The following is a 14,760-nucleotide window of genomic DNA, read 5'->3' on the forward strand; positions in this document are numbered from 1 at the left end:
TTACCTTAATATTCCCCACAATTTAACCTTTGCCGCACCTCTGACTGGATGGTCCACTGAGTTCAAGATTCCTTCCCTGGCATATAGTGTCCTCGCACTCCGCATTGTCTGTCCACCAATCACATTCCAGAATGTGTGGCAGAGTAATGTACAAATGTTCAGTTGCCATTTGTCCTATTTTAGTATTAGTCACTAAACTAGCAATGCAACTTGTAAAAAGCATTACATGTTTTCCAGGCCCTAGGAGAAGGGTCAAGCAAGAAGAGTCACAGAAGGCATTCTTTGGAAATCAGCAGTAGAGTACTTCTGTGTCTTGCTTTAACTCTTCCCAGAAATTGAGATCTGAATAGCCGTTATTTCTTCCGGTGAATGTTAGGGTAGATGAGTACAGTCCACAACTGGATCAGACCTAAAAAGACAAGATTTTGTCCTTTTTTTAGTGTTGGGGAGAAGTCGCTAAATGCCTCTTCTAAGTATGTGCTTTGGGAAATAACCCAGGATTTCTGAATAGATATGCCTAGATTTGCACTGTCTATATTGATGGGCATTCAAATCTTGAATGCAGCCAATGTAATGATCAATCTTATGCTTGTCACAGAGGAAAGAAGAGTATTTCTGAATGCGTCTTAGCTGCACATATGAGATGTCTGCATTCAAGTAGAAGCTGGGGAGCCATCTCTTGGAGAAGGTTTAAATTAATTCTTACATTGAATAAGAAATTAGATTTCCATGTCTGATTCTATTAATATTTTTAAGAATTCATAAAGTTATTAAGGAAAATCATCTTCTAAAAAGGTCTATGAACAATGAGAAAGCAACAGGACAGAAAGCAATGAGTTTTTAAACCATAGAATGATTCTTGTTAATAACACTAGAGCACTCATGAAAACCGATGTTCATTTTTTAAAATTTATGGTTGGTCAAGAGTTCCCCCTACTGGATAAAAATAGTACATTCCTGATACAACTACCTATAAACAGTCTTTTTGAGATTCTTTACTCCTAATTAGAGTATTTTCCCAAGTTATTTTATAAATGGTGTAAACATGTAAAAAAGATCCTTAGGTGTCAAAAAGCTCTTTTCCTAAATCAATAATACTTACAAAAGGAATTGTTCATTATATTCATAGTCTATTCCTTGTTTGTATGTATTTAAATTGAAAAAAGGGCTGGGAGTGAAGAAAAGTTGCTACCCAAGTTCCCTTTTCTTCTGAAAAGCCACACCTGTGCCCTTGATGGATATTCTGTTTTTATCACTGAGAATAAAATAAAATAAAATGTAATTTATTAATGAAAAGGTGATTTTTTTTTTCCTGATCATTGTTTTTCTCCTTTGAAAATAAATTTGTGTAAAAACTTACTGTAGTTAAAATGGATAAAGGTAAATAACATATACTTCTTTCTTATATAAAACAGTGTTTTCTTTTTTTATCTCCAGGCATGCTATGGCATCCTAAAGGTTCCTGAGGGGAGTTGGCTTTGCCGTACTTGTGTTTTAGGTATACATCCTCAGTGTCTCTTGTGTCCAAAGAGGGGTGGAGCTATGAAAGCCACAAGAACGGGTACTAAGTGGGCACATGTGAGTTGTGCTCTCTGGATTCCAGAGGTATGATTATATTAATTACATGCTGTCTTTTTATCTACACTGTTAATATACAACGAAAAATTTCTGTGATACAAGAACCCTAGTTTTTGTTTTGTTTTATTTTTCTTTTTTAATATTCTATAGGGCAGGAAGAAACAATTTCAGCAATTTATCAAAAGAAATTATTAGTGTAACTTATTTAAAACATATATAATCTTTCCAGATACAGTTAAAATTCCCTAAGAAGTCAGTATTATTGGCAATGAATATTATTGGCAATTTTTTTCATAAGAGCAATTGGCCATACTTTAGTGCACTAATTACTCAGTGAACGTTTATATAGAATATTCCAGTTTTGAGCAATTCTTTGATGCATTTGCATCCAAGCCTGCAATCTTCTGAATGTTCTATTTGTACCTACATTAATATTTAAATCTTCTCCTAGAACAAAATTCTCCCAGGCTAATTTTATTTAAGATTTCTAACTCCAATTGTTGAGCTTCCCTTTAATAAAAGTAAATCTTCCCTCTTTTTTTGAATCTTTCCTGCTTTATTAGGATGGCCACCTCTATAGTTCTTTCTGGAAGAAATTTCCTTCCAATATATTTATCCTAATTCTTCTGATATACCGTATTTTCCGGCATATAAGACGACTGGGCGTATAAGACGACCCCCTACTTTTCCTGTTAAAATATAGGGTTTGGGCTATACTCGCCGTATAAGACTACCCCTCTTCCAACGAACACCAAATAGAAATTAAAAAACATCAGATATGATTTCAATATGGTAATTTTAATTCAAATGCTTATGACACGCAGGTACTTAGCAGGAAAACTGTCACTTATAAACATAAGGCTGTTTGTCATCAAACATGTCAACATAAAACAGTGCAATTGGATTAAACTTTTCCTAATTCACTCTAAAGCTGAAAGGAAGGATAAGACAATAAACCCATGGGAGCTGCCATGCTGTTTGTTTTCTAAGCTGTCAACCAAACTGGAACTGATTATGATAGGAGGAAGATAACAAACAATAGAGAGCCAGTGCCGGGCAAGTCCCTGGCGAGTCAGTAACGCCCATCATAACTGCAAGCTATTTTTACAGGTTTTGCTGGCGTGACAGTTTCCCTTTAAAAGCCTTCAAAATCCTCCTGTTCGTCATCTGATATCATAAGTACATCAAGGACATCTTGTGATACATTTGTAAGGCAGTCATCATATGGATCTAATTCTGTATCAGATGGTGTGGTCTCAGCTTCGGCTTCCTCTTCATCTTGCCACAAGTAGTCGTCCTCCATACCATCTAATGAATTTGATATGCCACACTTCTTGAAAGACTTGATTACTGTTTCTGCATCAATATCATTCCAGGCTTTTATGACAAACTTGCACAAAACATCCAACTGTGGAGCACGCACGTTTCCTCCTTTTGTGAATGACTTTTCACCGCTAACCATCCACTCATTCCACTGTTCTCGAATGCGATCTTTAAATGGCTTGTTTAGGCACACATCCAGTGGCTGTACCAACGATGTCAATCCTGCAGGAATAACTGCCGCAACTGTGTTTATTCTTGCAAGCCTTTGCTTGGTGCTGGGAGTTAAATGAGCCCTGAACATATCCCACACCAGTAGACTACGTTTTTGAATAAGTCCACCTGGTCGCCTGCTCCATATATTATCAAGCCATAGCTTTACCCCTTCTTCATCCATCCAGCCTTTTTCATTCACATGTACAAAACAACCAACAGGGAACTTTAGTTTCGGCATTGTTTTTCTTTTAAAAATAATCATTGGTCTCAGTTTGGAGCCATCAGCTGTGCATGCTAGTACCACTGTAAAACTGGACTTCTCATGTCCTGTTGTTTTAATTAAAATTGTTTTTTCACCTTTTGGATGGACAGTTTTATTTCCAATCATATCAAAATTCATTGGAGTTTCATCCATATTTCCGATACTACTTAACGCATAGCCATGTTTCTTGCGCTGTTTTATTACGTATCGATGGAAACTATTTACTTTGGCATCAAGATCTGCAGGTAATTTTTGTGCAATTTTTGTCTTTTGCCTCAGAACCAAATTATGCCTTTCCAAGAATCTAGTACACCAGGATACAGTGGCCTTAAATCTGTTGCTGTGATCTGGGTTAGATTTGGCCCACTGAAGTGCAAACAAACGTATTTTATTTTGTGTCACTACATAACCGTTTTGGCGATGCTCATTCACCATGTCTGCTACATGTTTTTCGAGTTCTGGCCAATGTGGGGTGCCTCTTCTTAATGCACACTTACCCCTTGGCATACTCTTTAACGCTTTTACATTTGCTTTCCAGTCCCGAACCATCTTTTCTGTTACTCCATATTGTCTTGCAGCAGCACAGTTATTATGTTCCATGGCAAAGTTTACAACTTTAAGTTTAAAACTGGCTTCATATTTCTTTCTTCTTGCTGGTGGAGCCATGATGGGGTCTTGACTGTTATATTTGTATACTATACTGTATGTACTGTTGCTGTACTGTATGTATTGTTGCTGTACTGTAGAGAAAGGTAATGGGCTACGCTACGTGTAGTGGCAAGAGGGCTATTTTGTACCAGGTTTTTTTCCTTCACCCATGCAGCCTTGTCATGAATCTGAGTTGCTGGCACTGACTGATGACGCTATGGAAGCGCCGACAACATTGACAGGAAGCTGTGCCGATCTAGTCAAGGCTGCATGCTGCTGAATGCTGGAACCAGCTGGTTGCTGAGCGGAGCTTCTCCTAGGCATCTAGGAGGATATTACCGACGCTCCGACTTCCCCAGCTGACCCCCACTGATGGCGAGCCCCACCAGTCTGGGGAAGTCAGAGCGTCGGTAATATCCCCCTGGATGCCTGGGGGAAGCTCCGTGCAGCAACCAGCTGGTTCCAGCATTCCAAGGCGATTCCAAGGAGGTCCATGGTGAAAGCGGTGCCGCGGTCGACCTGGGCCAGCGCCTTGCACACCTGGCTCTGCGTGTCCATTATGAGAAGCTCCATGCGACTTCGCATGTCTCCGCCCCAGTCGCGCAGCTCTCGCAATCCGCTCACCGGAGGAGCCATGAAGTGCTCGCATCGCCTTGCCAGATCTTCCTCGTCCTCCTTTCCCCACGGCTTTTCCCGTTGTAATTGTTGCTGCTGCTGCCGCCGAGGCTGCTCCTTCATCTCCGCCCACCGCACCAGACCCAGCCCGGCCAGCACCGCCGTGGCTCCCGCAGTCCAAGCGGATCGGCGCCCGGGCTCGCAGGCGAAGGGTGGGAGTGCGCAGCAATCGACGCCAATCGCTACCACCCACCATCGCCCCAACGGGAAGAACCGCCCAGCAGCGATTCCAAGGAGCCCGAAGCGAACATCCTGGAGCAGCGCAGGCCGGCCCGGAGGCTTAAACCCCGGGAGCCCAGGTGCTGAACCCCGCACAGCAGAAAAGACATGACAGCCGGTGCCCAGTTCCTTCTGCAGCCGTCCGGATCGGCGCCAAGCCAGGAAAGTACGCTGCGCACTCCCACCCTTCGCCTGCGAGCCCGGGCGCTGATCCGGAAGGAAGGTGACCCGAATTCTGGGGTAGAGTGGGGACGCGTTCCTTTCTCGTGGGCCGCACACTGCCTGGCACCTCTTGTAGGTTGGAACTAATTCAGAGTACAGCTTCCCCTCAATGTTGCCGGCGCTCCCAAAGTGTCATCGGTCAGCGCCAGCAACTCAGATTCGGGTACCCGGCGTATAAGACGACCCCCGACTTTTGAGATGATTTTCCTGGGTTAAAAAGTCGTCTTATATGCCGGAAAATACGGTATATTTCCTGTAAGACAATTTCAGTTAAATTGAAGGATTTTAGTATTTATTAATTATGGTTTTTTATTGAAACAGCTTTACCCCTAGCATTTAATGAAACCGTCCTATTGTTCTCCTATTATACTTCTTGTTTTCTTTACCATTCCTACAAAACAACTTACCAACAATGAAACCCCAACTGTCCTACTCTGACTAGCTGTCCTTTTCATCCCCTATTCTTTCACAGCTTCCCCCAATCTCCTTCTCCACTTACTCCTCCCACCCTCACTATTCAGAACACAAGTGAATAGAGTTCATAGTTGATGAATCAGATCCTCTTAACTCAGGGGTGTCAAAGTCACGGCGGCATCATGTGATGTATCGGGACTTTTTTCCCCCTTCACCAAACTGGGCGTGGGCATGGCCAGCACATGACGCATCCGGCCCATGGGCCATGAGTTTGACAGCCCTGCTCTAACTAGTTACGGTGAGTGCTATATTGAGCTCTCACCTTTCATCTCTTTCTTCCCAACTCATCTTTATTTTAACTTCCAAATATTTATTTTAACTTCCAAATAATACTTTGCTATCCTCTCTATTTTATCTTAAGTATTTGTCAACTAATATAAACAATATCATATAATTTTGTTGCAAACAGCAACCAATTTATGAGTGATATAAACTGAATTATTCCATTGTCATATCTTCTCAAGTTATATGAATCTTTTAAATCTCATAGCTTGTTATTTATTAATTTTTATGAAGCATTATTTAGGTTTATTAAGACAGTTTAATCTCTAGAGTATAAAACTAACTATTTTCCTTGTGATTGAAATTCAGTTGGCATGAAAGTAACCTCCCATTTATCTTTTTTTTTTTAAGTAATTCTTCTGTTAGAGGTTTGAACACCTTTCTTCTTTGTAGTGTGACAAGTTTGTTATCTTGGAAAAAGAACAGTTTGTCTCCATTGTAATTTATCTTTTTTTTTTTAGTCCTACGCTTTTTCTTTTACCTTAATACAACCCTTACAAGTATATCTCTTGATTTTTGCATTTGATTGGATTTAGAGAGAATATGGGGCATTTTCCTCTTTCTCCCATCATTTTACTACTAGTTCAGGGTTGACTCAGCAGTCTTCAATTCATAGCCGTACTTCCTTTGCCATTTTGAGACTTGCCCTTCTTAGACATCTTTTTTATTATTAATCTGCCCAATTAGTTGGATATTAGTTAAAAGTAATTGACAGACATCAGCAAAAAAAACCTGGGTCAGAGTGAGTCCAGTTGGTTCACCTTGGGGTCTTCTCCAGCTGCTAGCCATACTCAACCAACCTCGTCTTTTGTTGGACACATGTGATGCTCAAAACCTCAACTTCCTTTAAAAACCAGTGGTACACCTAGAGAGCCATACTGATGAAAATTTACAGTGCAGGTCATATCATGATACAAATCCCATCTCTGGATACTTTGAAGTTTGATGCTAGTATGGCATTTGCGCTATTTGTATCATGATTATTATTCCATCAGTTCCCTCTTGTGACTGCTTCTTTCAGAGCAAAAAAGCTATAGTATGTTATTATATTTTTACTGTATTAGCTATCCTGAGAACCTTATCAGAAATTTAATTAAATGTTTTACATTGTAGGTAAGCATTGCTTGTCCAGAAAGGATGGAACCGATTACGAAAGTGTCCCACATTCCCCCAAGCAGATGGGCTTTAGTTTGCAGTTTATGCAAAGTGAAAACTGGTGCTTGTATCCAGGTATGTGCTGATTTCTATGCTGTAATCTTTGAGCTTAAAGAATTGAAATGGTTCATTAGTCAAGCATATTTCATTCTGATTGGTATCAAATATCTTCCTCATAATAGGAAGAATGCAAGTTTAGCAGCTGCTTTATTCCCTGGTAAACAGTTTTTAGAAATCTTTGGTCTTCGGATAAAAAAGTGGACATTAAACAAGATAATTAGGCATTTGTAGGATTGTGGAAGGTTTCCAATTTGATGAGGGTGGGGGAGAAATTTGGCATGTGCATGGGTGCATATGTTTCACTGTTGGTACATGCTTTTTTCTTGGATCTGTGGATCACATACAGAAAAACGTAACTTCTTTAAGGAGCTTAAAAGTTCTGTTAAAATCTTGAATTGTTACTAACTGTGTGTCAGGAAGTGGTGAATTGTTTAGAGTGGTCTAGTTTTGGGAAGGACAATTTAGGAGGAACTCCAGAAGTAATCAAAGGCTTTCGGGGGAGGGGGGGAGATACAAGCGCATTGCTGGAAGCAGTGTTTCTTGAGTTTTTTTCTGTAATAGAGGGCATTGGGCCACTATAATTATGAGAGCTTTATTAAGGGAATTTTCAGTGTCTGTTGATGCTTGATTTGTTTTCATTTCAACAGTGCTCTGTGAAGAGCTGTATCACTGCCTTTCATGTCACATGTGCCTTTGAGCATAGCTTAGAAATGAAAACAATCCTGGATGATGGTGATGAAGTCAAGTTCAAGTCATATTGTCTAAAGCATAGCAAAACCAAGCAAAATTTGATGCCTGATACAGAGAACCTCAAGAGCACAGTAGACCAGAAGCAATCTGAGAGAGAGAAAACCAGTTTGCGTGCTCAGAAACTTCAGGAATTGGAGGAAGAGTTCTACTCACTTGTGAGAATAGATGACGTTGCAGCAGAACTGGGGCTTCCTAAACTCACTGTGGACTTGACCTTTAATTACTGGAAATTAAAAAGGAAGAGTAACTTTAATAAACCATTATTTCCTCCCAAGGAGGATGAAGAAAATGGCTTGGTTCAGCCAAAAGAAGACAGCATTCATACTCGAATGAGAATGTTTATGCATTTAAGACAGGATTTAGAGAGGGTAAGTAATTGATGCTGTTATAAATGAAGCTGTTGCAATAAGAAAAAAAAATGTACTGGAGAATGAGGGATAGAGTAATAATTAAAATGGAAGATACTGCATCATTGATGAGATTTTTACAGACTTCCCTTTTAACTCTAGTTTTAAAAACTACCTCCAATAAACAGGAAAGGGACTAATCTGGTTCTCAGACATGATGGCCACTGATAATCTTTTCATTATGGACATTTAAAGTATCCAAAAGAATGATTTGTGAATGGATAGTAAAATGGGATTAGAGTTATAAAGGGGAATATTTTGAAAAATTGGAGTATTTTAAAGGGATCATAAAGTGCTCAGGTGAACATAAAACTATACAACATTAACTGCAAGATAAGATGCAAAGATGATGAATGAAAGTTATCTTCCTGAGATTCTTATAGTCCTCTGTAACCAGATGGGTGTCCATTGTCAGGTGAAGCAGTTTTTTATGCATGGTTAGTTACAACTGGAATTCTAAAAAGAATTGTTTTAAGCCAAGTTAATTCAATATAATTTGAATCTTTAGATTTCATTTTTGTAAATGAAATATACAGATATAAATAAACTTTTGTCAAGGAATTTATTCTTAATGGTTTTTTAAAAAAATACTTTGTAAGCTTTTTCAGGTGCTTGATTTTGTGTTTTCTGTAGGTAAGGAATCTTTGCTACATGGTAAGCAGAAGAGAAAAAATAAAACTTTCTCATAGCAAAGCACATGAACAGGTCTTCAATTTACAAGTCCAACTTATTAATCAGGAAATTGCTGCAGGTAACGAATGCATAACAGACTTATTTTCTATATATTAGTATCTCTCTCAACCTTTAAAACCTTATTTTCACTGGATAGTAATCTTAAAATTCTTTCTCATGAGAATAAGTTATATAATATTTACATGCTATAGTTCAGTTTATGTAATTGTAATACATTCACTGTGCAAATAACTGGATGATTATAGCACATACTAGAATGTGTGAATAGACATCTGGTGAAGCTTGCATTGCTTCAGAGAATCTATAGGATTCCACATCTGGATATGGAATCATCCCTTTTCTCTGAATCTTACCTTGTTCTACTGTTTTTCCCAGGCTTGGCCCTAATTATTTCTTCAAATTAATTCTTTTATTCAAAGTTTATCCAAATCTATATTCTCCTTTTGCATAATTACCCCCAGAATCATTATATTATATAATATAATATATATTATATAATATAAAAAATTTAATAAAATAAAAATAAATAAAATAATATTAAATGGACTTTGGCACTTACATTGGCATCAATCCTTTTAGTCTTTTAGTTTTTAAACTAGAACTTAACAGAAAGAAAGCAGTTGACTGTTACCTCTGGATTTTTCTTTTGCTTGTAATGCAAGCCATAACTAAAGACAGTGGGAGAGTAAAGAAAAAAAGCCACACAAGAATGTTGTCCTGGCAGTTGTAGTAGTTAGCCATCAGAAGAGGGTTGGTAGTCTGTGAGCCTCCTAACAGCCCCTAGCAGCACTACACCATCAGGTTCAGACAGTATAATAATTTGGTTTTGTTTGATTGTACAGTGTAGTTTTTCCCATATGCAGTCCAGATACCAACAGAAATCTATATTCAATTGTACAAGCAGTACATAAGTATTTGGTTTTTTAAAATAATATTTTTTGTTATGGATTACATTTGTGTTCTCAAAACTGAACAGCTTTAATACCTGCAAATAAACAGTATTTGGAGAGCAAAAAGACCATGGTCAGATCACTCCTTGATATCCCTGAGGCTGTCTTACACCACCCACTCTGACTGGACTCATTTGAGCAGTCTGCCCTTGGAGACTGATGGACCCAAATGGGTCCCAGAAGGAACCGAGGGATATCCTTAAATATTTGCTGCGCAATGCTGCTGAAGCCTTAGTAATGGCTTGGAACCATAAGGCCACTGAGAATCTGGACAGGATTGTGCCTATGTGACCACTCTCGACTCTTTGCATCCATCATTTCTTATAGTTCATGGAGGAACTGAGGGTTCTGAAATGGGTTAAGAGATGCCTGGAGTGTCACTGGAGAAAAATGAATGATGACTCCAGCTGGACATGACTTAGACATCTATTAAGGCCTATCTCATAAAAATGACAAAACAATGCTAGTTCTCTATTCTTATTGCTTCTACAGTGTTGCCAATTGGCCCTTTCCCAGATCATCCAATCCCTCCTAGGCCAGGTGGGTTTGAATTATCATCTTCAGGGCCGTGCAGAAGAATTTGTTGAATGCCTGTTGTATAAAATCTCTTAGATTCGTTTCCCGTTAGAACCCATGCATGGTACAGGTCCTTAGGGAGATGTCTTGTTCTGTAATTTGGGAACAATTGGTCCTGTTGGATTTAAGGAAATGGACAGGGTCCTCTGTGCTGTCAGTGCAAGTACCTATCAGTTAGATCATTGTCCATCCTGGATGGTGAAAGCCTCCAGGATGGTGACCAGCAGGTGAGTTCATTCAGTGATAAATTCCTCACTGCAGGAAGGGACATTCCTGGGACCTTTTAAGGAAGCCTTGGTTTGTCCTCTCCTTAAAAAACCATCATTCAACCCCACATATCTGGACAACTTTCTTCCAATTTCCCATCTTCTCTTTTTAGAGAAGATGGTAAAAAATGAGGTTACTTGGCAGTTTCAGAGGGTCTTGGATAAAACAGATTTTCTGGACTCTTTTCAATTAGGCCTGGCTGCGGAACAGACACAGATTTGGTTGCACTTATGAACAATCTGTGGTGTGAGCAAGATGGGGGTTGTACAACCATTCTTGCTGTCCTTGATCTTTCAGTGGCTTTCGATACCATCTACCATGGTCTCCTTTTGGGCCGGCTATGCAAGTTGAAGCTAGACAAGGCCAGACCAATTGGTGTTGAGAGGAAATGAGAGATCCATCCTCATCTCTCATCTGGACTACTACAATGCTTTCTGTATGGGACTACCCTTGAAATCCATTCTGAAGCTTCAGCTGGTTCAGAGTGGCAGGCTTTGGGTCCCTTAGAATGCCCCTTTTTACACCTCTGTTCTTTGAACTTCATTGGCTACTGGTCTGCTTCTGGATGCAGTTCAAAGTGTTGGTTATGACCTTTAAAAAGCCCTTAATGGCATAGGTCCAGGCTACCTGATGAACTGTCTCATCCCACTAAGACAAGCCTGCCCCATTTGTGCTGGCAGAGGGCCTACTGTAGATCCCGTCAGTCAAAGAACTCGGGATCCAATAGAACAGCCTTCTCTGCTATAGTACCCACCATTTGGAACTCTGTACCCTCCAAGGTGAGATCTGCCTCTACCCTCCTATCCTTCCATAAAAGCCTGAAGACCTGGCTCTGCTGGTTGGCTTAGGAACACAATTAGGAGGGGGGTTTACTATGGTGGAGATGGCTACCAGATTGATTGCAAATCCCACCCCTCGCTTCTTGTTTCCTCACCTACCCATCTTTTATTTTCATATCATGTGTTCTCATTGTTTTCTTTTTCATTGTTTATTGTATTGTTCCATTATTTTGCTACTGTTACGTTTACACTTTTAATTCCTCTGTTTTTATTGTTGCAAGCCACCCAGAGTAACCACAAAGCAAGATAGGCAGCAAATAAATTTAACAAATAATTAAAAAAAGAAAAAAAGGGAATGTTCAAAAATGTAATTTACATTATAAATATGTGCGGTTGCTACTGTATATGTAACAGTTTCATAAAGGATACAAGTTTTCATGATAAAAGTTGGGTCTTAAATATCTCTCTCTTATCTTTATCTCTTTCAGGTCATTCCCTGACAAGTGCACTAGAGAATACATTGTTCTACCCTCCTCCTCGAATCACTTTAAAATTAAAAATGCCAAAATCATTGGGAGATTGCAAAAGCAACTTAAAAACTGGTACCAAAACATTTTCTCCTGATAACAATGCCATGATTTATAATAAAAGAGGTATTTCACTATCCAAGGAAACATTTATTTCAAATATGAAGTCCTACTCAAGATTTCAGCATGAAAACAGAAGCAATGGCTTACTGGAAGGCATTACAAAAGCTAGAATTGTAGCAAAGGATTCTGGGTCCGAAAACTTATCAGAACTTTTCCATCCTGGGCAATCATCTGGCAAACCCCTGGCACTTCAAGCTGCATTGCATGGACAGTCTTCTGTTGGGAATGGGAAAATTCAATACAATTCTAAATTAGAAAAATCTAATGGCTTAATGAGCAGAGTTGGAGATATCACTCAGCGAGACAGCTCCAGCCAAACAACATATGAACAACAGTCTGTACTCTCTGCCCACCAGGCTAGCCAGAGTACCTTCAGAAAATCCACAATGGAACACTTTAGCAGGTCCTTCAAAGAAGCAACCAATAGTTTGGTGAGGACTACCGAAGATCTCAGGTGTGAAAAACCCTCAAGAAAGCTTTCAATGAGAGAGCGTCCATGGGGCAAGCAGACTTTTGAATATCAAATGGGGAGTGCCCCCTATCAAGACAATGATGGGTATTGCCCTGATCTGGAACTCAGTGATTCTGAAGCAGAGAGTGAAGAGAATAAAGGGCAGATCAGATTGAGGAAAAGCAGCTCAGGCAGAGAAAGCCCGAATAAAGACTTCAGTAGAGATTGTCATAATAGAAAGAAAAGAAACTTGATTTCTCATAGTTCAGTGCAAAGGTGATAGAAATCCCTGAAAATGAAAATAGCTCAGCTTTGTGGGTATCTAAGAGTAATGATTATAAACCTTGGGAAATCTCCAGGTTAGAGTGCAGGGTCCTCAAGGAAGTGACAATGTTTCTCCAAACTCTACAATGGTTTGCTGTTTTGAGGAGATTGCTTCCCCCCCCAACCATTTTTTTTCGGGGGGGGGGGGGTGGGTTCAAAAAGCTCTTTCATCATCCTGTGACAATCTACAAAGTGACTAGATAATTCTTGTTGCAGCTGCAATAGATTCTCATTTCATGAAAACACTTCAAGTTCAGCTTTTGGAAGAATTGTCACATTTGAAATAATGTCTGCTAAAGTGTTTTTCTGAATTGAGTCATGTGACTACTAGGGGGAAAAAATCATGTTCTCAGTCAATATTAGAACAAATTATATGAGCCTAACTCCTTAGAAGTAGGACCGATTTTACTCAGTGGGATTTACTTTCAAATAAACATTATATATCATCAGAATATATCATATATCCTCCTAATCTATTGAGGAAGGTTTATAAACTCCACAGTTAATGCTGCCAAACACACACTGACCTCTAGATTTTTCCCAATAGTAAACGTCTAAAATTTATGTTCCTTTTCACTATTATAAATTGCTGTATTCTGTAAATACCTTTTAACTTCTAGTATTTTTAAATTGTTTTTAATCCGTTTGTACATAGTAACTTGTTGTGCATTGCACCTGTAAAATAGGTTATGCAACCAGCCAATAAAAATGGCTGGTGTGTGGATAATGTTTAACACTAGAAGTACTTAATTTCTTTTAACATATTCAGGCAATCACCGGTGATGCCAAATTTTCCCATATATTCTTAAAACTTGATCCCCTTCCCAACATGTTAGTATTTTTTGTAAGCTAACAAATATGTTCAGATTTCTGAGCCAAAATGTTTAAAATCAGTTTATGCAAAGGTCTGTGTACATTGAATTCTAGGTTTAAATAATCAAAAATCATAAAGTATTTTTGATTCCCAAACATCTTCATAGCTACTTTAATTTTTTTAAAACTAACATAATATTATAAAATGCACACACATAACATCATTACATAATTTATTATTTTGTTCATTGCTGCATACATTGCTGCATATCCAATTTTTAATCAGAATAAAAATCATTTTATTTTTGGAGCAATCACATATTTAGTTTGGTAATGTAATGCCATAATGTGAAACAACAATAATTGCTGTACATTTGGAATCCAGTAACAACAAATGAGGGCCTTGATGTCCTTGAAAGCCTTAATACTATTCAATTTACTTAGGAAGAATAAATTGACTCATGAAAGTTATATAATAAATTTGGCAGGTCTGTGCTTCTTTGTTTTAGGCATATTTAAAATTGCTTTGTCAACTTTTGTATCAATTTTTTGTCTTTAAAAAGATGTATTTTTAAGGCATTTCCTTTGGTGTAAATATGCAATTGTATTTCATTTTAAGTTTGTTGAGAAAAGGTAGCCTTTGTGTTTTGAGCCATTCAGAATGGTGCTAGAAAATTTATTTCTCTACATACTGGTTCTGAATAATTGGGGGTACAATTTTTCAGCAGCCAGGGGGAGAAAACATTACAGTTAATGACTCATGCATTGAGAAAAAGAGAAATGGTGCTTCTGCAAGCTACAACTGTTTTGCAAATTTTAGGTTGATGATTTAAAATAAATCTCATCAGGCAATAGTGTTTTTCCCTAATACTTTTATATGATTTCCACAGATACACAAAGGACTTTTTAACTTCATAATTTCAAGTATCTGTCTCCAAAATATAATTGCTAGTTTTCACAAAGTGTTCAGTAGCTAATTTTGCAGTGTT

At 38.5% G+C, this 14,760-nt stretch overlaps 1 protein-coding gene across 1 annotated transcript in view; it reads left to right on the forward strand.

The window, feature by feature from the left end:
* Positions 1 to 13,380, forward strand: part of JADE3 (jade family PHD finger 3) — a 49,627-nt gene extending 36,247 nt beyond the window's left edge. The window contains exons 7-11 of the mRNA XM_070943401.1: positions 1,438 to 1,605; positions 7,010 to 7,126; positions 7,759 to 8,229; positions 8,902 to 9,019; positions 12,022 to 13,380. Of these exons, the coding sequence (XP_070799502.1) occupies positions 1,438 to 1,605; positions 7,010 to 7,126; positions 7,759 to 8,229; positions 8,902 to 9,019; positions 12,022 to 12,914 (1,767 nt within the window). The 3' untranslated portion in view covers positions 12,915 to 13,380. The remainder of the gene's footprint in view (positions 1 to 1,437; positions 1,606 to 7,009; positions 7,127 to 7,758; positions 8,230 to 8,901; positions 9,020 to 12,021) is intronic.
* The last annotated feature ends 1,380 nt before the right edge of the window (positions 13,381 to 14,760 follow it).

This window comes from Pituophis catenifer, unplaced genomic scaffold (genome assembly GCF_029215685.1).
Source record: "Pituophis catenifer annectens isolate HBS135680 unplaced genomic scaffold, rPitCat1.0.hap2 SCAF_4, whole genome shotgun sequence".
Taxonomy (NCBI): domain Eukaryota; kingdom Metazoa; phylum Chordata; class Lepidosauria; order Squamata; family Colubridae; genus Pituophis; species Pituophis catenifer.